The sequence below is a fragment of the Rhinopithecus roxellana genome, chromosome 2, assembly GCF_007565055.1.
Source record: "Rhinopithecus roxellana isolate Shanxi Qingling chromosome 2, ASM756505v1, whole genome shotgun sequence".
Taxonomy (NCBI): Eukaryota; Metazoa; Chordata; class Mammalia; order Primates; family Cercopithecidae; genus Rhinopithecus; species Rhinopithecus roxellana.
The window spans coordinates 93,411,371-93,437,361 of record NC_044550.1 but is presented as its reverse complement, the minus strand read 5'-3'; the positions used below and the strand labels follow the sequence as shown (position 1 = coordinate 93,437,361).

The window sequence follows — 25,991 nt, the reverse complement described above, 5'->3', positions numbered from 1 at the left end:
CAGCAATAGGAAAATCCGACATTCAGGCCTTGAATGGTTCACATGACGCAGTGAAAACGGTCGATTTAGAACCTCCCCAGTCCTGATTTTTTCTTTTCTTTCTTTCTTTTTTTTTTTTGAGACGGAGTCTCGCTTTGTTGCCAGGCTGGAGTGCAGTGGCGCGGTCTTGGCTCACATGCAACCTCCGCCTGCTGGGTTCAAGCGATTCTCCTGCCTCACCCTCCCAAGTAGCTGGGATTACAGGCACGCGCCACCATGCCCAGCTAATTTTTGTATTTTTAGTAGAGATGGGGTTTGACCACATTGGCCAGGTTGGTCTGTGAACTCCTGACCCTGTGATCCGCCCGCCTCGGCCTCCCAAAGTGCTGGGATTACAGGCGTCAGTCACCAAGCCCCACCTCCTAGTTCTGATTTTCAAAGGTATGACGCATGTGTCCTGCTCCTGCGGAGGGGCGTCGAGCCGTTGCGCCGTCGCGCCACATACGTCACACGCTATTCGGAAAGCGTTGCTGCGTAAACGGCGGGGGCGTGTCTTTTGGCTCCTCCGCGTGTAGTTACCTGAGAAACGCGGGAAGTTGGGCCCGGGGACTGTTGCTCTGGTTGTCCAAGTTGTTTTATTATTTCTGGAGAGAGCTGTAAGCTTGTGCGGGGTCTCAGATCCTGAGGCCGACTCGGTTTCTGGCGCGGTGTGATGGAGGTAGTGGAGGCCGCCGTCGCTCAGCTGGAAACTCTGAAATTCAATGGCACCGATTTCGGAGTTGGCGAAGGTCCGGCGGCGACATCTCCGGGCGCTGCCCCTGCGCCAGGGACACAGCAGCGGCTACAGTCGTTTGAGGGGTCCCCGGACACTGGGCAGACCGTGGAGGTTAAGACTGCTGGTGAGCAGCCTCTGCAGCCCGTTCTGAACGCAGTCGCGGCCGGGACCCTAGCGTCGCAGCCGCAGCCGCCGCCGCCGCCAGCTGAATCGCCGGCCTGCGGAGACTGGGTCATCTCTCCAGGAGCCAGAGAGCGGGCCCCGAACTCCTTGGAGACCTCGGACTCGGATTCGGACTCGGACAGGTCGGGTGCCTAGGGGACCCGGAGCTGTGGGGAGAGGTCTTGTATGACGGGCGGGGTGGCCGGAGCCTAGGAGCCTAGAGGTTGCCCGTGTGGGCCCTGGAGGGTGGGCAGGTCGCTGGTGCTCCGGGCTCCTGTGTTGAAGTATTGGCTCCGACTGCCCTTTATTCGCTGCCTCTCACAGCAGGTCGCGTTGTGAATCTGAGCTTAGTACTCACTTCTTTCCTAAATTTGGTAGCCTGAAGAGTTCTATTTATAGATCGTATCATTTTTAGTTAGACTTTAGAAAACCCGAGGATCTTAGGTTGTTTCCGTAACTACTCAGTTCAGGCTGTACTTTTGTGGTTATAATTGAGTTTTGTGTCAGATCTGAATTTTTTTTCCCATTACATGTAGGCTTTGTTTTTTGAACCACATACATTGAGGATCAGGAAAAGGATTATTTTGTGTGTTTCAGAGCTGGCTCTTGACGATTACGTTAATTTGTAGAATCGTAGGGAACACGTGTTTGTGAAAGTAGCTAAACAGTGTTATTTAGTAGTATTTTATGCTTCTTACGTTTTGCGAGAGCTTTTCCCCCTTGCCCCCACTTCTGTCTTTTAAATACAAAACCTTTGGGCTGGAGAGGACTCCAGCATGTGGGATGTTACTAAACAACACTGAACATTGTCTACAAATAGTTGAGTGTGTTGAGTGGGGTACGGAACAGGTTAACAAGATAGACACTTGTTAAGTAGGTGAGTAGTTTAGTTTTTAGGGAAGTCGTCAGCAGAGTGGGAATGAAGAAGGCTGAAGGTAGGAGAGGGTATGAAATGGACTGGGAGGTGGAAGTAACAACTGTAGACAAGGTTGGATTTCTCGGCAGTACTAAGATTGCAGTATAATCATCTTGTGGGATTTCAGAGCTCATTGTACTAGCAAAGAAAAGTAAGTGGCAGATAATTCGGGAATACGGTTTGAAAGCAGAAGGGATATGGCTTCCTAATAGGCCAACTTAGTGTGAGGATACTACTTCTGACTCTTTGTGGGTGATGGCAGAGGATACCAAATATTTGAAGAAGTCAAAAGGGGTACAACTTTTTGCCAGTTAACAGCAGTGAAATCAAATGGAAACTGAAGGGGAGAAGCAGGTTCCGTTAGTATAATGCACTTTTTCTTGTTTTAACTTGCTGTGAGTGTGGGTGTATAGGCCGTTCGTACAAAGGTGGCCAATACGCTGTCAGAGATTGGACATGAAGTTTAGAGACGTCATAGCCGAAAATTTAGGCGTTAATGTCACATGGATGATGATTGAAATCATTAACATGTACGGGATTATCCATGAAAGTAGTACAGAAAGAAGAGAAAGTGAGGATGGAACCCTTAAAAATAATATATGAAAGGCTTGAAGTGAGGAGCCAACAAAACAGAATTTAAACTGAGACAGTGGTTGCTGTTAATGATAATTTCTGTGGAAGATAAGGACCAAATGAGTTTTCAGAAAGTAGAACGGTCTACATACTTTAGTAACTGAGGATTTCCCAAGTTGTCTGTAGACTGAGAAGAAACTCAAGCGATCTGGCAAGTAAGCGATCTGGTTATTGGTGTCTAAAAGAGGTGCCATGCCCAGAATTCCCTTTTTTTAGTGATTTGTCACATGCTTGCTTATACTCACGTGTATGATATGTGAGACTGTTGTAATAAGAGGATCTGGGTTATAGCAGAGGTTTGAAAATGTTACTGGTAAACTAAAGACTACTTTCCCAATACCATATCAGCTTTGAAGTGCTAGCTTTTGAATTAAAACAGCAGTAGTAAACATGTAGTAAAGTTGATATTTTTAAATTAAATAATCTTATTTTAATATTATTAGAATAAGCAATAATAAACATGTATTAAAGTTGATATTTCTTAATTGAATAATCTTAATTTAATACATAATAATACTGGACTATTTTTTTTAATTGTTTTCTTCCCTACAGTGAAACAGATTCAGATAGTTCAAGCTCATCGTCTTCTTCCTCATCCTCCTCATCGTCGTCCTCTTCCTCTTGTATATCACTTCCCCCAGTGCTGTCAGATGGAGATGATGACTTACAAGTTGAGAAGGAAAACAAGAATTTTCCTCTTAAAACAAAAGATGAATTACTTCTTAATGTAAGTACTTAGATTTATTAAGTTTAGTTGGCATGTTTTAAAACATTCTGGTACCGATATTGATCGTATCTGCTCCATAAATTTGAAGTTCATTCTCAGCCTAACCGGCATGCTTTTGGCATGCCTTGGCTTTCTTATATAAAAGACTAGTGATCTGTATAATTTCTTAGGTAACCTCTAACTCTGCTGACATTTGATAATTTTTCCAATTGTGGCATCAACTTCAGCTTTGAACTTTACATTTTTTACATTTCCTAGAAAAAGATATTTCTTATGTCGATTTGCTTTCTGGTTTTTTTTTTTTTTTTTAGGATCTGCAAGTCAGAAAATTTTGCTCAATAGCAATTGAAATTTTCTTTTTAATTGACTGCATTTAGAGAAGTAGAAGGTGAAATTTGAAGGGTTGAGCTTGTTAGGATTCCTACTGAAGTTTTTGGAGTGTTTTTATTATTATAGTTGGAGAAAACTTGTTAATTGTAAAATGGTTATTTATTGGCACTTGATAGGTTTGGTTTGCAAAGTTAACTCTTGCAAGGTTATTTCCTCTTATGCTGTAAACATCCTTGTGAGGATGATGTTAGTCTGATTGAAACCTATAACCCAAGAGGAAAGTCTTCTCAGAATTTCAGAATGTAGGCTATATTACCACATTTTTTTTCCAGCTCTGCATATACTTTTAATTATTAATGCTTTAAAAATATTTAATGGTCACTAATCATTCTTATATAACATTTACATTGATAAGATAGTTTAATGCAAGATTTGAAAATATAAAGCCTACAGGCACTCAGGAACCTTTTTCATGAATGGATTCTACCAGTCTTAATTATTTCTCTTTTTCTCTACTCATAACAAGAAATTCTCATCTCAATTCTCATTCTCATTTATACATTGAAAATCTTTGGATTTGTATGCAGCTTCATCAGTGGCTCGTATTTTCGTGCTACAGATATGTTAATATTTCTTAGTGGTCTTTGTACACAAAGGCTCCCAACATAACTATTTTCTGAAAGTAGGAGACTTGTTTCGTCTTTTTTGCTTGTCTCTTGATCACCTTTCTACATAAGTTCCTTTTAGACTATAATAACCAACAAAGAAAAGAGCACAGTACTTCTGTAAATGCATATATATCGTTGTCTTATCTTACTAGATTTGGAATTCTTACCTTGGGAATTTCTTCAAATTTAGTGCAAAGTCTTAGCGTATTTGTTTAGGTATTTTTTCTGAACAGAATGTCCCTGTTTTCATCAGGAAATCACAAAGGATTTGTGGCCACAGGGAGTCTAGGAACAAGTTATTTGAGGACTGAGTTCATATGTGATCCTTGTAACTCCCATAGTACCCAGTGGAGTGCTTTACAGATAATAAGTTCTCAGGCCAAAGTAATTTATGATTATAGAATGAGTGTGAGGCATTTTATATTTATTAATTCTTTAAGAAATTATTATGGCACACCTGCCATTTGCCGGGTGCTGGAAACAAGACCAATCCAATTTCTGCTCTTGTAGTGTCTAATGGAGGGACACAGACAGTAAATAAAGTGGAGACAAACAAATTTAATTGCTAAAAGTGCTATTGAATTGTGTGAATGTATGTTTGCCTCAAAAGACAAAATTCCATTTGAATGTTGTTAGATTTTCCAACTTGGAATGATGGGTTGGTCTGTTCCTTTCTGAGACCATTTCAATGGATCTTTGGGAATGATGAAAGAGGGAATTGTAGTCTTTATTTGGGAAACTTATTAGAAGTCCTTCAGACCACTGTGCTGCTAGAGATAGGTAGAGGAATTAATGAGTTTCCCAGTCTGCACTAAATCTCTGGCTTATAGGTCTGAAAGAAGGTACAAGGACTTCTTCAGGGTTTCAAATCTTAAGTTTGGGGAAAAGAATGGCTTTGTCCTGAGTACAAAAGCTAGTGTATAGTTACAGGTATGTAGTGTGTTTTAAGAGTCTGCCTCTTTCTCAGGGCTGGCATTTTGACCACTGACAGACTCTTGCATGAAAGTCATGGAGATGACTTTTGCTGGCCTATGGTCTGTTACACAGCCTTGAACAGATCATTGAGGCTAGTGGAATGGATTTTCAGATTGCTTGGCTGTGAGTCACGTAGTCACTCCTGTTTGTGTAGGCGAGTGTGTAGGAGAGAGTGAGGAGAGCATGTGTAGGAAAATGAATACTTGAAAGCACATGGGCTAGTGCGAGAGGGTGGGAATCTGTAAGAGCTAGTTGACAGAAAGAGAGTGTGAATGTGTATGTATTGTGAGGAGGGTGGGATGTTGGGTGTAATATCAGCCCCTATATAAACCACATGGAATGGTTTATCTTTCACAGGAAAGGGAGCTTATATCCATTCCAAAAGGGGATACTGGACAGACAGTAGTAATGGGTTATACTCTATGGAGGGCAATGGAAATACTTGGATGTGGTTATCGTGTATGATTTATGTTGGACTCATTGTTAGGAGGAACAGAGACTCATATTACCTCAGGAGAACTGGAGGTTTATTAGAAAGCAGCTGGGAACAAAGGCAGCTATGAAGGCTAGTCACACTGTTTCTTTTACATGCCTCTGGATAGTCTCACAGTTATCTGTCATTTTATTCTTTCATTATTGACTGGCTTCCTCTGTTTATCTGTAGATTTTTTTTGTGGGGGGAGGGGATGGGAGGACAGACAGAATTTTGCTCTTGTCGCCCAGGCTGGAGCCCAGTGGCTGATCTGGACTCACTGTAACCTTCACCTCCTGGGCTCAAGCGATTCTCCTGCCTCAGCCTCCCAAGTAACTAGAATTACAAGCGCCTACCACCACGTCCGGCTAATTTTTGTATTTTTAGTAGAAACAGGGTTTCACCATGTTGGCCAGGCTTGTCTTGAACTCCTGACTTCAGGTGATCCACCCACCTTGGCCTCCCAAAGTGCTGGGATTTCAGGCGTGAGCCACTGTGCCTGGCCAGATTTATCTTTTTAATTCTAGGTTATACATGAATTTCAGTATCTCTGGCTCTAAAAATGGCGTCTTTTGCTTTCAGTGTCCCATGAACTGGCTATTAGTGTTGTATTTCCTTGCTTACTTTTGGGACAATTCTGTTATTTAACTTAGTGTTTTTTTTTTTTTTTAATGATAATCCATTCTTTCTGGGAAGTGTCTCCTCTCCACAACTAGTACTAGCTGGTGTGGTATGTGCCATTTTGTTCAGGCCTCCTGATATGTCACTTAGACTTTTAGGCAGTGGAGGTTGTGTATCTTAGCTAGATGGAGCTTCAAGCTCTATGTGGTCTATTAATTTAACTAACAAAATTCTGAAGAAAATTAATGAACTTTTCTGCTAAAAGGTATACACAAATTAAAATGTGCCAAATAGTTAAAACCAATTTTAGAATTTGTGCTGGACCTTCAGGGATCTGGACATAGACATGCCCAATTTAGCCCAATTTAGCCTGATTTAACCCAATTTTACATCCAGCCACTTTCTGAAGTGTTTTCTAACAGTTTCCTGTTGTCACTTAGGCATGCTTAGCTTAATTTTTACCTCCATTTAGTCTGTGTCTCAAGCAGGAATGTCACCTCTCTGGATCTATCCCTTTAAATCTTTCCATTGTGGGTTGTTTGATCTCTGTGATCTAACTATGTACAATGCAGATCTTTAGGTATATGAGAACTACAGTGAAGTAACTTTATGATTGTTCTTAAACCTTAGAAAGATGTAATTTTTAAAATTAGGTCATAACCAAATCTCGCCATCCCAAGATGTGGTTATAACCCAGTTTTTTTTTTTTTTTTTTTTTTTTTTTAATGTGAGGGTATGGTAAGGGGGAAGAGAGTAAAAGAGGAATTAGTGAGCTAGTGAGCTATAGTGGCAGTGAAAAAGAGTCTTAAGTGGCTCTCTTCATAATGTCGCAAATAATAAGTTTAGATAAAATTATTCTTTTAGACATAAATAATTCTTTAATGCTCAGAAGGTTTATATATAACCTACACAGTCACTGTAAGCAGCGTACATATTACAGCTTTGGAACTACATTGAGCCGCATAGGATATATTTAGTGTTTCGATGAATTGGAAAATTGAGGTTCTTTTTAAACAATTTTCTCAGCCATTTATGCCCTGAATTCTTCATTCAAATGTATCAAGTGTAATTAAAAATGTAGGGTCATCAAAACGTTTGGGATTATAATTTTTAAAGTCTTAAACAGAAATGAGTTTTATAAATTAGTGCCCATTGTTTTCTGAAAACCTGAAAAGCTTCACGTAACATTTTAAAATTATAAGCACAATGTTTTTGGAGATAAGAAATGGATAATACTTCAATAGGGATAATAATGTGTATTTAGGCGTATAATGTAGCATGACCAAGAAAAAAAATTAATATTTCTTGGCAATTTTGGGGGAAATTTAGCTGTCATGCTTTGGTGACTGCTTATTTCATAAAATAAGTACATTTGGTAGTTAGGTTGAGTACACTCTACTCTCCTGATTGTGGCAGTGTGGACACATTCTAAAATGTCCTAACATGAGTGTATGGAAATATCTGGACCACCTCAAGCAGTTAGAAGTTGCAGTAGAATATTTCATGCCTGTTTGATCTCCCATCATATATGAAATTGTATTGCATCTTGGTCTACACTTAGTAATTATCAATTGAATATATTGTTTTCAAGACCTAACTTGGTTTATAAGTTTTGTCCTGAATGCAGGCCTCTTTTAACTTAGGCTTTTATTACTATATGTATATTTTGAACTATTAAATTCCATTTTGAATACACTTTGGTAGCACTTATTAACATTCCCAAAGTGCTTGTTATTTAAGCAATGGTTTATATACTTAAAGGAGATCATTTTTCATTAATATTCAATAGTGTTCTTCAAAAATAATTAATAGATTTTTTAAATTAAAGTTTTATATTTTACAGAATATTTCAGTAAAGCTTATGTGAGGCATGAATGATTCCATAAATATTAAATAAATACTGTCTCATTCAGTAGAGTATCCATTTATGTCCTGTGTATATACATATATAATTATCACATAAGAAGCTTTCAATTTTTTAGATTCCCCCATTCCTCAGTAGTTTCTAATAAGTGAATTCTACTGATTGCTTTAGAAGATAAAGACAAATGTCTGTTCAAGAACAATGAAACTAAAGAGTGAGCATACACACTTTAGCTGAAAGTAAAACGACACCAGGGAGTTAATGGCTGAATGTCAGATGAATGGTGTACTGCACATAAGAAGTGATAGGATTGAGTGGAAGGGGAGATAAGGATTTCTGAAAAATTTGGGCTGATACTCCGTGGCATTTTACAATTATTTGGCAGTCCTTTTATCTTAGTGATATATAAAATTAGTGTCTTAAAGTTGATGAACTATGGACTCAATTAACATAAAAGATAGGCTTAAAGTTATATTCATTGTTGGAGGTTTTTTCCTTGTTGAGATGGATTATAGTTTTATATTTAAACAAATTAAATTTTGAAGGTGTTCTTATGAATTTTGTTTCTCTTAACAGTAATTTTAGAGAAAAACAAGACAATAGTGTATTCGTTTAAAAAAGAAATATCTCAAGACACTTCAAAGAAATGTTGACCCTCATTTTTTAATTGACTTCTCTGTGTCTTAAGTTTAGTGTCATACACAATAGGGTAATTAATGAGGGGACTAATGCTTACTGGTGATAAATAGCTGAGTTTCATGGAAACTTGTAAAATTACTTCCACTGAATAAGTTAATGAATTAGACTACATGTTAAGTATGGTCATAGTTGACACAGAGTTTACAGACCTAATCCATTTTTTTTCCAATATGTTTTACCAGCTATAGAGAAAAAAAAATTCAGTCATGGCTCTCAGTACTCCAGTGATTGGATCCTACTTTCCAACCATATCTGAAAAGTGAAGGCTCACCTAATAGCATCAGGTAATTAATTGGCTGCCACGTGCATGTCCTGTGTTGGGTAATATGAGAAAAGTGGTTAGATAATTTCATTCCACCTTCCTCGCTTTTCTCGATTCTCCCCAAACTGACACCAAAAAGGTTTAGTTTTCATTTGGAATGTTTGATTCCTTCTCCCACCAACCTCTGCTGTCCTTTTCCCATATTTGTGAGTGAAAATCCTACTGAAGGTTCTTTATATAATTTTGCTTTAGAAAGTCATCAATTTACTGATACTGTTTTTTGCTCAATAAGCCTTCACAAATGCTAGAAAGGTCAAGAGTGTTGTAAATTATAAATGTTACCTTCTCAGAGGGCCACTTTTGACGTATTAGCTCCTTCCATTTTTGCATTGGAAGTTCTAGGCACCCATCTTTTGACTGTTATGTCTATAACTTCATTTTTAATAGGATGGATTTTTAATGTTATGTGGTACTCTTTTGAATATTTTGATTAACTGAGTAACCTTGTAGACCATACAGATGTTAGAAAATTGAAATATAATAATCTTACAACACAGACAATAATTGCTCTTTCATGGATATTCCAGAAGTGAGGTTAGGATCTTGAATTTCTTTAATGCCATCATTATGAATATCTGTTATCACAGAAGCACGGTAATTGTTTTGTTAGAATCTAGTCTATAATTTCTGTATTAATGTGTTACCTTTTTGATTACATGCAGTTGGATATTTAAATTGTTGTTAGCCATTTGTATAACTGTTTCAAACTTTTGTTCAGTTTCCTTACTATTTGTAGGTAAGAAAAATGAAACCAGAAAGAAAGAGATTTGTCTGAAGTCATATTAGTGGGGACGAACAGATTCTGAACTAGTAATAGATACATTCCAAACTTCTGTGTTTTTAGTATTTGTGGAGACCTGCATAGCAACATTGGAATCTGGTCATTTGGACTTTCGCATTATTTAGTTTCTGAATAATAATCATGTAGCATATTTTCTCAAAGTGAAGGATGAATGAATCATCTAATGTAAGCTTTTGAAAATTGCTTTTGCTTGGATTATATTGCCTCTCAGTAAAGCCTTTGACTTGGAACTGTGTAGTGTGTAGGAAATAAATGGTCGAGCTTCTTTAGTATGTTGAATTTTAGTAGTTCATTTGCCAAATGCTGTGATGTTTGGGAATGTTTATTTCCATGCAGGCTTTTCATTTGCTAATGATGTGAATGAAATAGTTTTCTTCCTTTCCTTTTCTACTCTTTGTTATGTATAGAAGTATTGAATAAATGGATCCAGAAAAACTTTTTCCTGTTCTTTGATTTTTTGTTAGTAAACATTTGTAATAATTTTATTTGTATGATAAAGTAGTTACTTCTAATCGCAGATAATGTACATCCAGAACAGGTTTTTGTTGCATTTTAATTTTGGGAAACAATAAAATTTAAATATACATTTATCACACATCTTCATTTCCCAAGTAGAGTATTCAGGTTATCATTAAGACTTCATTAGTAATATGGTGCATGCTGTTAGAATGTGGTCTTAAAATTATACCTGTGTTAATGGCCAGAAATAAATTGATATTATTAATACCTGTTTTGTAATGGAGGGCTTTTTTGATATGTGAGAATGTAAAGCAGTGCTGTGTAATAGAGCTACAGTGTTGGGGATGTCTATATTGTGCCGTCTTACTTGAAATGTGGCTAGTGTGACTGAAGACTGAATTTTAAATTTTATTTAATCTTAATTAAATTTAAATTTTTATCTAATATTGTGTAAATAAAATAAAAAGTCTTTCCTATCTACTCATCATTCTTCTAACAAGGGTTGTGGGGTATCCAGGCTGATACTTTAATCTTTCTAATCTGCAGTAAATCGCCTTCTCTTTTATTTTTAGTACCCTTGGTTGTTGCTTATGGGTGATGAAGAAGGTCTTTCTATCCCAGGCCTCTCCTATCACCTCTACCTTCAGTTTGCCTTTTACATCTGATTGTTTATACCTTTTATGCCTTTTACATCTGATTGTTTATACCTTTTGTGCACTGCCAGAATGGTCCCACAGTATGTTTTTTGGCCATATTTTCCCCTTTATTGGAGTGTGTCTGTGTTTCTCTTCTCTGTCACACATTTACACCCTTCCCTGAAATGTGGAAAAACAAAGTGATTGATTTTTATTTCCTTAAAGGAGATTTTGTATCTGAGGAGATTTATTCATTATCATAGGAGGGGCAGCAGCTGTGTTATCAGGGAGCCAAATGTTAATCTAATAATTGTAATAATGTTTGCTGCTGCAACCCAGAGGTACCTATGCATCAATCCTAGGCAGTTAAGCTTCCTTGGAAGCCTGGCTTTTAAATTTTATTTTTGAGAAGGTTAAGTTCAAGCCTTTTTCGTTCTTTGAGGATTCTATATCGGGTTATATTTTCATTATCTGATTTCTGCTCAGACTAAGACTGACTTTTGAGATTTTTGTTAAGCTTGGGCTGAAGAGGTAGGTTAGTTCATTTAATATATATATATTAATACTAAATACCTACTATGCGCTAACCATCTTTTTGGGTGCTATAGCAATGAACAAGACTGGGTCCTCGTTGTGAATGGGACTAAAAAAGTCCTTATTATGGTTGGATTTATTGTGTAGTTAGACAAATAGACATTAAGTAAATACAGAAATATTGGATGACAATGTGTTTAGAAAAAAGCAAAGCAGCAGGATAGTTTGATAAAGAATGACTAGGCTTGGTAGTGATACAGTAGATTCAATTTGCTAGTTGAGAAAGAGATGGTGACATTTGGCATTCATAGATCAAGACAAAAATCTTAGCTTTACCTTGTCTGACATGGCTGCCAAGGGAAATTGCTTTTTATACCTTGCAGGGATCTATCCCCTTCGAACCTTTTAAAGTTCTCTCTGAACCCGCCAGACATTTTCATGGAAAGCACATCTCTTGGGTGCCTTCTTGTTGGCATTTGGATTCTTTTTTCCTCTTTGTCCTCCTCTCGCTCTCTCTCTCTTTTTTTTTGAGACAGAGTCTTTCTCTCTGTCACCCAGGCTGGAGTGCAGTGGTGCGATCTCGGTGTCACCCAGGCTGGAGTGCAGTGGTGCCTCCCAGGTTCAAGTGATTCTCCTGCCTCAGCCTCCTGAGTAGCTGGTATTACAGGTGCCTACCACCATGCCCGGCTAATTTTTGTATTTTTAGTAGAGATGGGGTTTCACCATGTTGGCCAGGCTGGTCTCTGACTCCTGACCTCAGGATCCGCCTGCCTCAGCCTCCCAAAGTGCTGGGATTACAGGCGTGAGCCACCGTGCCCAGCCTGTCCTCTTCTCTTAGCGTGCTCATTTAAAAGAAACAAATAGATCTGTTTTCCCTTAATTCAGACCTCCAAATATGTGCCTTTCTCAAAATTAGTATATACTGCTTCATTTAACTGGACTTTCAAAGCAGACTCTGTAACAGGCTCTTAACCTGGAATTGTACAAGGATGGTTTCACTTATCTCTTACTGTATTTTGTATATACTATTTAGTTTTTATATACCTTTTATGTTTTGTGGAGTATTTGGGGTGAGACTTCATGTGCATCACTTTTATAGGTAGATTCGTTACTATCAAGAGGCAACTTAATGCCATCATTGGCCTTTTTAGGAATGCACATGAAACTGTACATTCCTATATTACAGAGTACTAGCATCACTGAACTGGTATTGGAAATATGGTGGTGATTTCAGATAACAGTGTCTGTGTCTGTTTTCCCCAAGTTTGGTTCTAAAATCAGAGAACCTTCACCTTTGTGGGCAAAACTTTTCATTCTTCTAGTACATAGGTTGGAAACATGGAACAGCAACAGGAACTAAGAGGGTCTGCCAGACTCTGTTTTTGACCAAAATTGTGAGTCCTTGACTGACTACAAATAATCTGACTTTATATATTTTTGCTTATCTTCCTCATACTGGATGTCTTCTGGTACTCTTTAGAGCAGAACATCAGGACTTCATCAGACCCTGTAGACTGAACTGCTCAACTTATAGAAAATTACGTTATAATAATCTCAAAATGATGAAAGAATATTTGATGAAACTCAATACTTATTTCTGATTTTAAAAATTTCATTAAAATTGGAATCGATGGATACTTTCTTAACCCATTAAAAAGAAATTCCAATAAAAATGCATCATTATGCTTAGGATTTGGAACATTCCTGTTAGCGATGTCCACTGTCATCACAATTGTTTCGTATTTGAGATTCTGGAATTGTCAACCAGTGTCATCTGAAAAATGAAAGCCGTGATGTACTAATATTGAAAAGAAGAACAACTTATTCTTTGAAAATATGGTTGTATAATAAATATACAAGAAAATTACTAAAAGTAAATTTCAGCATGATGCTTTCTTATGTTCGAGCAATACCCTATAAAGGGTCTATTTGTAATAGTAATAAAATATGTTAAATAGGAATTTATAATAGCGAGTAATATATAAAATAGCTTGGAATGAGCCTAAGCACTTATATAGGACCCTTTATGAAGGCAACTATAACTAAGTGTAATCTCAATCAATACCAATAACACTAATATGACAAAATAGTTCTGAAATGTAGCGAGATAAACATGTGAGAACAGTTAAAAAAATTCCAAGGGGAAAAATATTTATGGAGTGGGTAAAGGAACCAGCTCATCATCTCAAATATTGAATTGTTTTATGAAAACCACAGTTGTTAAAATAGTTTAGTACTGACACTGAACTAGATCAGTGAAATTGAATGGAGATTCAGTAAAAAACCCAAATATATAAGTGTACTTAGTATATGTTAAAGTTTGTTTTTCAAATCAGTGAGAGAAAAGATGGATTATTCTACAGCATGTCAGGATAACTGGCTAGTAGTTTGGATGAAGATAAAGCCAATCACTGCTGCACTTTTATACAAGAATAAAATTGTGAATGGACCAAATATGCAAATATTAAAAAAATGAAACTAGAGTAATCAAGAAAACAATAGTTAATTTTAAGTGATTTTGGGATACAGAGGACCTTTCTAAATGTGACACAAGTTTCAAAAGCCAAATATATATATACATACTTGACTACATAAAAATTAAAATGCCAAAGGTTGACTAAACAACTGAAATAGTTTAGTTTAAGTTCTTTAGCTACAAAACATGCTGTGGGGTAAGGGAGTAGATATTTGCTACATATTTGATAAAAGACAAATGTCCTTGAACATCCAAAGGTTTTTTTTTTTTTTTTTAATGAAGTAATAAAAAGATAAGCCCTCAAAAATATGTAAAGTTATACAAGAAGCAATTCATAACACACATAAAAATGGCCAGGATACATGCAAGGATGTTCACTCTTCCTTATGAAGAAATTCAAATTAAAGCAAGATACTATTTTATATTCATAAGACTGGCAAAGATTTAAAATTTACTTACTAGTAATGGCAAGGGTGTGGGGAAGTCTCTCATACATTGTGGAAATGTGAATTGATGTCACTGTTTAAGAAGAAATTTAGCAGTAACTGTCAAAATTTTAAATATGCATGTTTTAGTCTTATCAGGACCACTCAAAATAATCTATCACAGGGGTTACACAAAGATATATGTAAAAGAATGTTGTATCACTGTGTGTAGTGGCAAAAGTTTTAAAAGGGCAGATATATGTTGTGTTAAGCGGCTAGTGTTTTATAGTACCACTGATACAGTGGAATATCCTAAGTGTTTAAATAAAATTAGATATATGTTTTTGTTTGGTATAGAAAGATGTGTAGGGTATGATCGGTAAAAAGGATACCTTGTATTAAAATATGGACATTTTATTTAAGTAAAAAATATTTTGAAGTTAGAATTCAAGTTTTTATCTGCATTGTAAATGTATTTGAAAGATACATGTTAACATTCGCTATCTATGGGGCTTGGCATTGGGTGGTTGAAAGGAATAAAGTAGGGGGATTTTTGCTTTTTTACTTTGTATCCTTCCATACTGCTTGAGTTTTTCCTTTTGTAAAAATAGGAACATGTTTTACTTTTATACTTTAAACAAACAACAAAAGCAAAACAGTATCAGTTTAGATTTATATCAAAGCATAAATAATTATTACATGGACCTTTATTCCTCATAATAGAAAATATAAAACCAGGGGCCTTTCATGCTGGTTAAATAGCACTTATTTATTTGAGAATATTCAACCAGTAGGCTTTATCCCAATCCAAAAGTAATGAAATTTTTGTTTTAAATCTTATAATATGGCCAGGCAATGGGACAGATTTTATCACTGTACTTCTGAATTAGCAAATGACATTTGCCACTTACAAGAGGAGCAACTCCCAGAACCAGAGTCAATGTGAAACTCCTCTCACAGTTGTCCTCTGAAATATCATTAAAGTCCTCTTCTCTGCAATCCCCCAAAATTATTGTGAGATTTCTTTAGCTAAGAACTTCTGTAAAAAGGCTATTTAATGTCACAATTTGTTCTAACAACTAAGCTCCCTTCTCCATTCTGATACACACGTGAACCACTTTCAGACCATGGTCTTCCATAAGGCTTTCCATGTTTAATATGATGAAAGGGTAAGTGGTTATTCTCTCTTTAAAAGTACTCATAAGAATTCTGATGGATAAAACAAATAATTTCCTCTAACACCAGGCAGACTAACCATACAAAGGCACGTTGCTGACTTCCTTCTGCATCAGTTGGTTGAGACCCGTAGTGTTGCTATCCATAAGTAATCCTTTATCAGAAAATAGCATATCCCAGAAACAAAATGTATTTTACATGTCTGCTTATCAACTCTGGTTGAATGATTTTAACGACCTAGTTTAAGTTTCCATAGGGTAATATGATTACTCAAGATGCATTCATCTGCAGTATACTTCGTGTTATGTAGGTTTTCACATCTTTTCCAACATTTCTTGAAAAGTTATCCTTCTCCCAGTTGAACTCCTAAAATGCCGTTGGTAGGGTCTTTGCACTTCAAGCCATCTTGAGGAAAAGCTTCCTTCTGAGAGTTATATCATTTGGCAAGGGTCAAGAACAGAAAGCTGTGTTTTTAATCTAAAGGCTAAGGTCAGATTTATTCTTAGATTTCTCTTCAGATTCATCTGTACTTCAATATCTAGTTTCCATAGCAACTGAGATGCACTTTGCAGCTGGGTAAGAAAAGAGAAATCTTTAGGTGTAAAGAAACTTACTTTTTAAACCTGGATAGAGAAGGTATCAGGCAACACCTTCATAGTTTTTATAGGCTAAAGCCTGCGTTCTTTTTTCAGGATTTCAATATTTCACTGATAGGTGTCATTTCCTTTTTCATGAAGGCCATTCAACTCTTTTTGACACAGTCCCAGAAAAGATTGCTGCTTCTGTGTTCTATTTAATCACAGTCAAACTAATTAATTAACCAGTTTAACAAGACAGCTAAAAGAACTTCTGTGGAAAAATTATAGTTACCAGTAGAATTATTTCTTTTCAAATGGAATGTGTCTGGCTGATAATAGCCTTTTTTACAGGAAGTAGGTAGTCTCTTGTTCAAGTGTGACTGAAAGAATCTAGAATAGTACTTACGTCTATTCTTAGTCTAACTGAATTTGGGGTGTATACTTGAGACCTGTTGAGTCACTTAGGTGGAAAAATGTTGGAGGGAGGGAAGTACTATCACAAGTCTTTGCAACCACTAAAAGGATAACATTAAAGAGATGCTCTAAGCACTTAATGTTACATTTTCAGAGATGTGTAGCACTTTAAATGGAAATTTTATTTTTTTTAAGTTGTTGAAGCTGGAGGAAGTTTAATGTTTTGTTTTGTTTTGTTTTTTAATTATAGGAACTGCCTTCTGTTGAAGAACTCACTGTTATTCTGCCTGAAGATATTGAGTTAAAGCCTCTTGGGATGGTTTCAAGTATTATCGAACAACTAGGTATGTTAAGAATTTTATTAATAAAAATTATATCCAAACACACACTAATAATTGAATCAGTGACTTTTGACTAGTAAATTTTCTTAGACATACGTAATTAACACTTTATAGTCATTAAGTTTGAAGAGATAAAATTCTGTTTTCATATACTAAAATTATATATAAATACAGTTTCTTTATAAAAATTTAAATGTCTGCTTTTACTGACATACTTCCTCCGAAATTTCCTTTGATTTGGTTTATTAGTTTTCTAATGTTGCTATACCAAATGACTGCAGACCTAGTGACTTACGACAGCACAATTTTGTTATACAGTTCTCATGTGGGTCTCAGTGGGCTTAAAATCAAAGATGTTAACAGGGCTGAGTTATTTTCTGTAGGTACTAGGGGAGAATCTTATTTCCTCGCTCTTTCTGGGTTCTAGAGCCTGCCCACATTCCTTGACTTTTGGCTCTGTTTCTTCATCCTGAAGGCCAGTAATGTAACGTCTGTCTCTGAGCCTTCTTCCATTATCTCACCTCACTCTAACCATACGTGGAAAGGTTCTCTGCTTTTAAAGACTTTTTAGATTGAGTTTACCTGCATAATCCAGGATAATCTCCCCTATCTCATGGTCCTTAACTTTAATCACATCTGCAAAGGTTCTTAAAAATGTAATGTATTTACAGATTAGGGTATTAGAGTGTGGATGTCTCTGGGGGAGCACCTTTGATTTTGTCTTAAAAACACATAAGAAAGTTTTGTGATTTAATACTGTTATTGGCATGAAATATGAAGCTGCTGAGTTATAAGAGAACTTAATATTTTAGATTTCTTTAGCCCCAACGTGTGAGGTTGTTATGTGAGATTTTTGTTAATGCAGGTACTGTTAACTCATAGTAGGATATGCCGGAGAATAGAACTCAGGACTGACAAAGTAATAGGATTTTGGAACTGTGAAGAGGACCTAGATTGCCCACCAGCCTCCACAGGACCTAAGGAAACAGAAAAATTCAAGTCAGTTGCTCTTAGGACCAGTTGTATAGTTAGTCAGTGATAGAAATAGGACTTTTTCTTTTGACTTTTTTCTAACAGTGTCTATATTGATATTTTAAAAAATTAATACTTACCTGATTTTGTACTTTTTTAGTTTATTAATAGAAATGTAGATTAAAATGAATCTTCTTTTCAAAAATAATAATTAAAATTCTTTCCATGATTCTGGAATCATTACATTTACTAGTTTTAGAGTTATCTTATGGTATTTAATAATATGTATAGATAAACAGGCTAGTAATTTCTTGATTATTTAGTATGATTTAAACAAGTATTAGACTTGATGTATACAGAAAAATTTTAGGTCATAATGTTGATTCTCAAAAAAAAAAAATGTAAACTATGACATACATGGAATAATGCATGTCATTTTTGCATTTTTAACAATACTATTTTGACTAACATAGACTAAAAAAATTCTCAACCTAATGGGAATAAAGAGTAAATGGATCAAAATCAGTACATGCTACTATTGCAGATTTAACTCAGAACATGTTGCCTCTTGATCTGTTGCTTATGTGTATATTTGGAATTCGGAAGTACTGTTTTTTTTAATAGAGATGAGGTCTTGCTATGTTGCCCAGGCTGGTCTCAAACTCCTGGGCTCAAGCCATCCTTCCTTGTCAACTTCCCAAAGTACCTTCAGTACTTCATATCTGTCTGTAAATTGGTTTACTACTGATTATTCCCTTAGTGTACATGGTGTTATCTGTGTAACGTAACAAAGTGTTCTTACTTGTGGCTCTGATTTTCTGAAAATTTATTGAGAGTGTGTTTGTGTGTGTGTGTGTGTGTTCTCTTTGTTATGGTAGATCAGTTCTTTAACATTTGTGTCATTTAAAAGAACTGGAGATTTGGAGATTATGCTTTTGCTTTTTGAGGAGGGAATTTTCATGTAATGATAAAAATTACTGTGAGCTCTAGCACTTTTACTTCTTCTTTTCATAGGAAGATGCTTTTGTGAAGCCTTTTATTTAACATTTTTGTATACCATTAACTAAACAGTGCTTCGTAGAAAAGAATTTTTAAGAGTGAGAAAGAAGACTAATTTCTTTTAAAACAGTTTTACAACTAAACGTGATTACACTATTTTTGGTAAAAATTACTTGAGAATATGTGCATAGCTTGAATTTGTTGACTCTTTAATGGATGATTCAGATTTTCTGTAGGATTTGTATTTTAATTTTTTTCCCTTAGAGTTGTAGCTTTTTATGTTAAAAATAAGTATAAAACATTTCCCAGTGCTATTTGGTAATAAGTAGACTTTGTTTACTGAAGAGAAATGGTTAATGAGGTAATAATCCCACCTTCAATTTTATTTTAAATTATATTGGAATTAAAGCTTAGATTTTCATTGAAATTCTACATTCTCTTCTAAGTAAATCTTGAAGTAATCTATTTTATTTTTCAGTAATAATTGAATCTATGACTAACCTACCTCCAGTTAATGAGGAGACTGTAATTTTTAAAAGTGATCGACAAGCAGCAGGAAAGGTTTGTAAAACATTTCAAATCTTACAAATTATTCTATTTATTGTTTTTTTCTGACTTTCCCCATCAGTTCTCAGAAGAGTTTATTTAGTTTAATTGATGGACAATCTAGAGCTCTCTAGTTTCAATACATTCTTGATTTCCTTCAGTACTTCATATCTGTCTGTAAATTGGTTTACTACTGATTATTACTCTTTGCCGCATGAGTTATTAAATACACATGTATAGAATTCTTTCCTAGTGTTTGTCAGATAACTTGCTAGGCAGTGAGTCTACGTAATGCATAGCACATCGTTTCCTACCCTCCATATACCCAGCTGAGTGAAGAAGACTTCCCATAGTATAATAGCTCTTAAGCATTTTTGTCTTGTGAGCTTCTTTGAATAGTGGCTCTCAGCCTTTTCAGACTTTGACTTCCTCAGGTGGAAGCTCAGTGTGGAATCTTTTCCAAATAGAAAAATATTTCACTGACAGCAGTGAATTGTCACTGTAAGAACATCTTGGGGAATTACAAATATGTGCACTTGAGTAATTACTGTAAGATTTGGTCCCTTTTAACATCTTTCTGATATAACAACCCTGCACATCCACCTTAATATAGAAAACTGCGCACTTTACCCAGCAAGTAGGCAATTCTGACTGGTCGGCAGAAGACATAATAACTTTCTAAAATCAAGAATATAAATACTAAGTAAGTATTTCCCGGCAATAGGGACAGTTTTATTCACCTTGATATTCCCCATTGTACCTAGTACAGTTCTTTGGAAATTATTTTTGCCAAGTAAATGTGTATTGAGTTGAATACAAACAAGAAAGGAGCTATTTGTGATTTTAATGACTGTTGTCTTTTTTTCTTAGTACCTAACTTAAGACAATTTTAATCTGAAAATACTCAACACTTTGCTAAATTAAAACCTCTAAACAGGCATTTTTTTGTATTTTCCACTACATTTGAATTTCTAGACCTGTAAATGTGACTAATAATATTAATATTCAGCTGTCATTTAACTTTGAAAGGAGTCAGTTAAAATATAACATTTACACCTCTAACTTTAGTTATATGGCATAAGCCTGTTGACAAAAATTAAATCTATTTCTAATTTTACACAGAATGCCTTATAAATGCTTTTGAAAGAGTATGTGACAAGTCTTTGAAAAATACTTGATTATAAATCTAAGTGCCTTGAAATGATTCCCCAAAATAGTAGTGGAAGTAGAGATTAGAAAGTATTTGTTAAACAAACCAGTAAGCACAATATGAAACTGAGTACCTTTTAGATTGTTAGCATGTCTTATCTAAATACTAAATTAGTTTTACCTTCAATAACAAGCCATTGAACATCTTTTCCCTCTTCAGTAACACAATAGTAATCAGCTACAGTGATATTTATGTTATCTTTTTAAATTCACTGAAACCCTGCAAGGAAGTAGAATTACCTGTATTTTAAAACTTGAGAAACCTTGCTAAAAAGTCACAAAGCTGAAATGGATGAGATTACAACCCAGGTTCATTTCCCTTCCACCTCCCTTTACCTTCCCCACTGATTAAGGGAGGACAGTCTCAGATTTGTATTCTTACCTTTGCCCTTTAATCCTAATAATTGCTAGGTCTCTTGATAACTAGTGAAATCTGTTTCCTTCTCATATATCAGTGGGTAGGAAATTTTTACTGATTCCTTTTTAAAAGATTGTATTACTGTCTTGTTTGGTAGGATATGATGATTTTCTAGAGGACTATTATATTGATGGAGTGTTGTTCCCCACCCCATCAGTTCTCATGACATATTTCAAGGTAACTTGTGATACAGTAATACACACAGTGATTGAAATGATCAGTTTACCTAATAGATTAGAATACTCTATCTGTATTTTCTTCATTTTTGTTAATGGGAATTGAAAAAAGCACAAAGTGATTGATAAAAGACAATGTTGAGTAAAGGTTCATTTCCTCATTTCCTTTCTCCTTTGGCAGTTTAGCCCAAAGCTGGCTTACCTGGAGAGACATTCTTTAAAGGCTGTTCCCAGGTGGCAGCATGCAAATCTTGGCCCTTCACAGGCACAGCCTGCCAGCATTGTTCCTAGTCCTGGAGATTCCTTGATGTAGTTACTGTTACTTAGAGAAACTGGGATTTACCTAGTCCCCTCCTAGGTAATAGAAAAACTGGGAGTTACCTAGCCCCCTCTAGATAACTTATAAGTTTGTGACATGGTGTGTGTGTGTGTGGAGAGGGGGAGGAGAGTACAGCTCATTCTCCCTTTTGCAGTATTGTCTGTGCATGTCCAGCCTGCTGGCTCAAACAGGCCTTCTATGCCACTGAAACTTTTGCCATGGTGCATACAGAACATTTAAGCCCATCCTATGCTGGGATGGAATTTGGGGAACTGCATGCACTCTATATCTTCTCTGCTTGTCAGTTACTTTTCCCAGCAGACCCTACATTATAGCTGTACCACGTTGTTGTTATGGTGTATATTAACCTCTGTGTGTGATAGGAATCGTTGGAGATCTTGTAGCAAAAATATGATGCCTTTGAGTAAAAAATGGCGAGTATTATCAGCTAGAGCCAAGTGAAAGGATACCTAAGAAACCACTTCTCAATGACAGGGCAAGTATAAAGCATCAATTGGATTAAATTTGTATATGAACACCTACAGAATATATACCATTTTTAAAGATATAAAGAAAGCTGCTTACCCACCTCATAGTAAAGGTCTCAGCTGCTACTTTTCCAAATTCAATTTCTTATACTCTCCTTACAATCTTTTACTTCCTTTGCTTTTGTCTTAAATCAGGTAGTATGGAAGTTACAAAATCCCCTCAGTTGGGTGGAATGACCGAGAAGGAATATGGAGCTGTATGAGGAGAAGTGGGCTAGCCTGAGCTTTGCTGTGTCCCAAGTTACTCTTTACAGTTTAGCTCTTAGGTATTAGTCAATCTAAGCTCTACACTCAGAAGCTAATGGTGATTTAAAATATTGTTAAATTCCTATTTTCTACTCTGGATTAGCTAAATTGCTTATGTGAACTTGGTCAAATTTTCCTGTAACATACCTATTAGTATTGGCTCATGTCACATACTGTCTATTGTATGGCTTCCTGTTATCTACTGCCTGTGATGTTATGTTACTTAAAACTTTATAATGATTTCATTATAGTTGTGGCTCGTAAACACTTCAGAACCTAGGAACAGTCAACTAAAATATTATGCTTTGCTTTTGTCCAAGAATTTTGAATGTCACTTATATTTTAGTTCAAACCATACTGCACAGACCTGAAGTTTGCAAGGAATTTTTCCATTGAAATCGTTTTTCACACTTAGGAAATGGATTCGTGCTATCTAGGAAACAAATCCCTGGGAAACAGTCTATGTACCAGGTTGCACACTGATTATTTTACCTTATATTAATGGATACACAGGAAATTTAAAAGGTATTTTTTAATCTCTGCCCAAACGAAGAATTGGGTTTGCCTATATTTGAGGGAATTAAACTTGTGAATTGTTTTTAAGACAATTTTAAGTGAAAGTAAGACTACAATAATTATGTCAGTAGACTACAATAAGACTACAATAGACTACAATAAGACAATAGACTACAGTAAGACTACAATAATTATGTCAGGCCAGTAAGAGTGGTGCTGAGTACACCTCTTCCGTCCTTCACAGTTCTTACTGGAGGAGGTCTACTGGATTTATCTAAACCTTTTCAAAGCAAATGTCTTGCTATTTTCTTAAAGTTTTTTGCTTTTACACTTTTTTAAAGCTTTAAATTTGTGATGCTGTTAGTGTTATTTCATAATACATTGGCATTTTAATAGTTTTTAATGTCACTACTTCTTTTTAGAGTACACATATCTTCAGAATGGTGGTGCCCTGATAGGTGAGCTGTTTTATGCCTTAGTGAAAAGGAATAAAAGATTCAGTGCTGTACTAAAGATCATAAAATGTGCAGAGGATGTGATAAAACAACCATGTTCAAGACAGTTGGTATAAATTGATCCAAGCTATTTAGAAAGCTATTTAGTAATTTCCATTAAAACTTTTATGCCTTAGTGTTAATTATCGTACTTTCAGCTTCAATACTTCCCCTCCTTACAAATCAATTTTTAGGAAATCTGAAGTATAGAGATTTATGTATACGATGTTTCTCATGGCATCATGTATTATGTTGAACAAATTGTAAGCTGCCTAAATGTCCTACAGAAAGAAAGAAGTTAAATAAGTTGTTCTGAGTCTGTAAAGAGGTGTTTTATAATTGCTAAAATTATACTTACAAAGAATATAACATAGAACAACTTTAGGTTTTTAAAAAGGGACAGAATGCAAAACTACAGTATGGTCTTAAAGAAAAAACATATTAGAAAAAAGACTGGAAAAATCTGTACTGGCATTGGTCATGATCTTGTCTCTATAATATACATATATTATCTCGCTCTTGTCCCCCAGGCTGTAGTGTGATGGCACAATCTCAGTTCACTGCAGCCTCTGCCTCCTGGGGTGAAGCAATTCTCTTCCCTCAGCTCCCTGAGCAGCTGGTATTACAGGTGCCTGCTACCACACCCAGCTAATTTTTGTATTTTTAGTAGAGACGGGGTTTCACTATGTTGGCCAGGCTGGTCTTGAACCCCTGACCCCAGGTAATCCACCCACCTCCCCTCCTAAAGTTCTGGGATTACAGGCGTTAGCCACACCACACCCAGCCAGAAAATGTATTTTTTAATTCACGTATTTTGAGAAGAAAATACAGTTTGAAATCAAGAGGTTTCCTTTCATTATTCTTAAAGAGTTTTCAGAAATAAAATATGTGGTTCTGCTAAAAGCAGTTCTTTTAGTTAAATGTTAAAGGCTGCACCATCTTTGTGTTTTTTAAACGTAAATAACTTCTACTTTATTATTGTTAAATTAGAAAAAGTCTTTAATTTTACAAAATTCCTGACACTATGGAAACAGCAAAAGTGATTTAACACCTATTGAAGTCAGAAGCTTGCTTTTATATTTCCCATCTGATGATTCCAAATGTATACATATGTCATTTCTCAAAAGTTACCAGTTATAATCCTTTTCTTTGTACCTTACAACTTAAATGAACAATAATTTAAAAAAACATAATTTGCGTCTAGTTGGTACCACCAAAAAGATTTGAATTTGGTGAGGAACAAACTTGTTACTGTTGTTTTTACATTCATAGAAGGGAAATCTGGAATGAGCGAGTGCATTTTAATCAATACATGAAGACTGAGTATGTAAAAATGACATAAATATAAATAAAAAATTATTTTATTGCCCTAACATTGACAAAATTACCTTGTTCTAGCAATTATCAGTGGGATTTTTAAAAGAAAACACTGCTAACTTTTCAAATAGTTATTTTACATGTTAAAAGAGGACTTGGTGTTTCTATTACAGATATTTGAGATATTTGGACCTGTTGCACATCCATTTTATGTGTTACGGTTTAATTCTTCAGATCACATTGAAAGTAAAGGTATTAAAATAAAGGAGACTATGTATTTTGCTCCATCAATGAAAGATTTCACCCAATATATATTCACAGAAAAACTTAAACAGTAAGTACTTTACTGCCATGTTGTTCTTCACTTACGTAACTTATATTTTAAGAATAATTCTCAGTGATGTAATTTCTTATAGTTATATTGTGTCTCTCTTGCAAAGAATTCATTTATCTTCCTAAGAATATCTTCGAAGCCTACAATTTATTTTCAGATTTTGTACGTAGAACTCATATCTTTTGCAAAAACTGAAATGATCAGCCATTAAGAGCACATTTGAGCCTTGTATGCTGATTCTAGTTCAGTGTTTTTTCCGTTATATACTTTTTTTAATGTACTTGCTATTTTAGTATTAGTACTAATATTATTATCATTTCTTAATAACTTTTTTTTCAGTTAAGTAAAATTCTCTTTGGATTCTATTTAGAGACCTTGCTCTTCAATGAAACTTAATTTTCAAGAGGAAAAAAACATGAGTATATCTCTTTATTTTGCTTATAAATTGTAAGTTTGTAGAGAGACAACTAACACATGTCCCTGAAGAATTGTGTAGAAAGCCATGGTGTATGGAGTTGACCTAACCAACAAACCAGTGCTCTCCATTTTCTCTACAAATAATGCTAAGTGATTTCTGTGGCATGTGACCAGCAATTTTTGTATATTTTTGCTCCCATTGGTTGAATATTTTTCAAATGTTAGCTGGTGCCAGCTGTTAGTCATAGATCTGTTTGTATCAGTTGAACTTGTTATAATTATGTTGTTTAATTTTTTATATCATCAAATAGCATATGAATTTAAGTAGAATAGATTTTTTTTAATAAAAATAACTTGAATGCTTTCGAATGATGTAATGAATATGAGCCACTAAAAATATTTTCAGATTGGGAGTGGAAGAAAAGACTGCCAAAGATTGGGGGAAGGTTAAATCCAGAAAGACTTTGCACTCAGTTTGACACAGAAGTTCCTTTTAG

General features: G+C 35.5%; 1 protein-coding gene across 2 annotated transcripts in view; it reads left to right on the top strand.

Moving 5' to 3' along the window:
• Positions 1 to 497: 497 nt before the first annotated feature.
• NAF1 (nuclear assembly factor 1 ribonucleoprotein) overlaps positions 498 to 25,991 on the top strand; it is a 40,398-nt gene continuing 14,904 nt past the window's right edge. The window contains exons 1-5 of one of the 2 annotated variants that reach the window (XM_010375947.2): positions 498 to 1,059; positions 3,018 to 3,192; positions 16,893 to 16,986; positions 19,433 to 19,515; positions 24,917 to 25,077. In XM_010375947.2, the coding sequence (XP_010374249.1) occupies positions 692 to 1,059; positions 3,018 to 3,192; positions 16,893 to 16,986; positions 19,433 to 19,515; positions 24,917 to 25,077 (881 nt within the window). In that variant the 5' untranslated portion in view covers positions 498 to 691. The remainder of the gene's footprint in view (positions 1,060 to 3,017; positions 3,193 to 16,892; positions 16,987 to 19,432; positions 19,516 to 24,916; positions 25,078 to 25,991) is intronic. The other variant, XM_010375948.2, reaches the window with a different exon arrangement.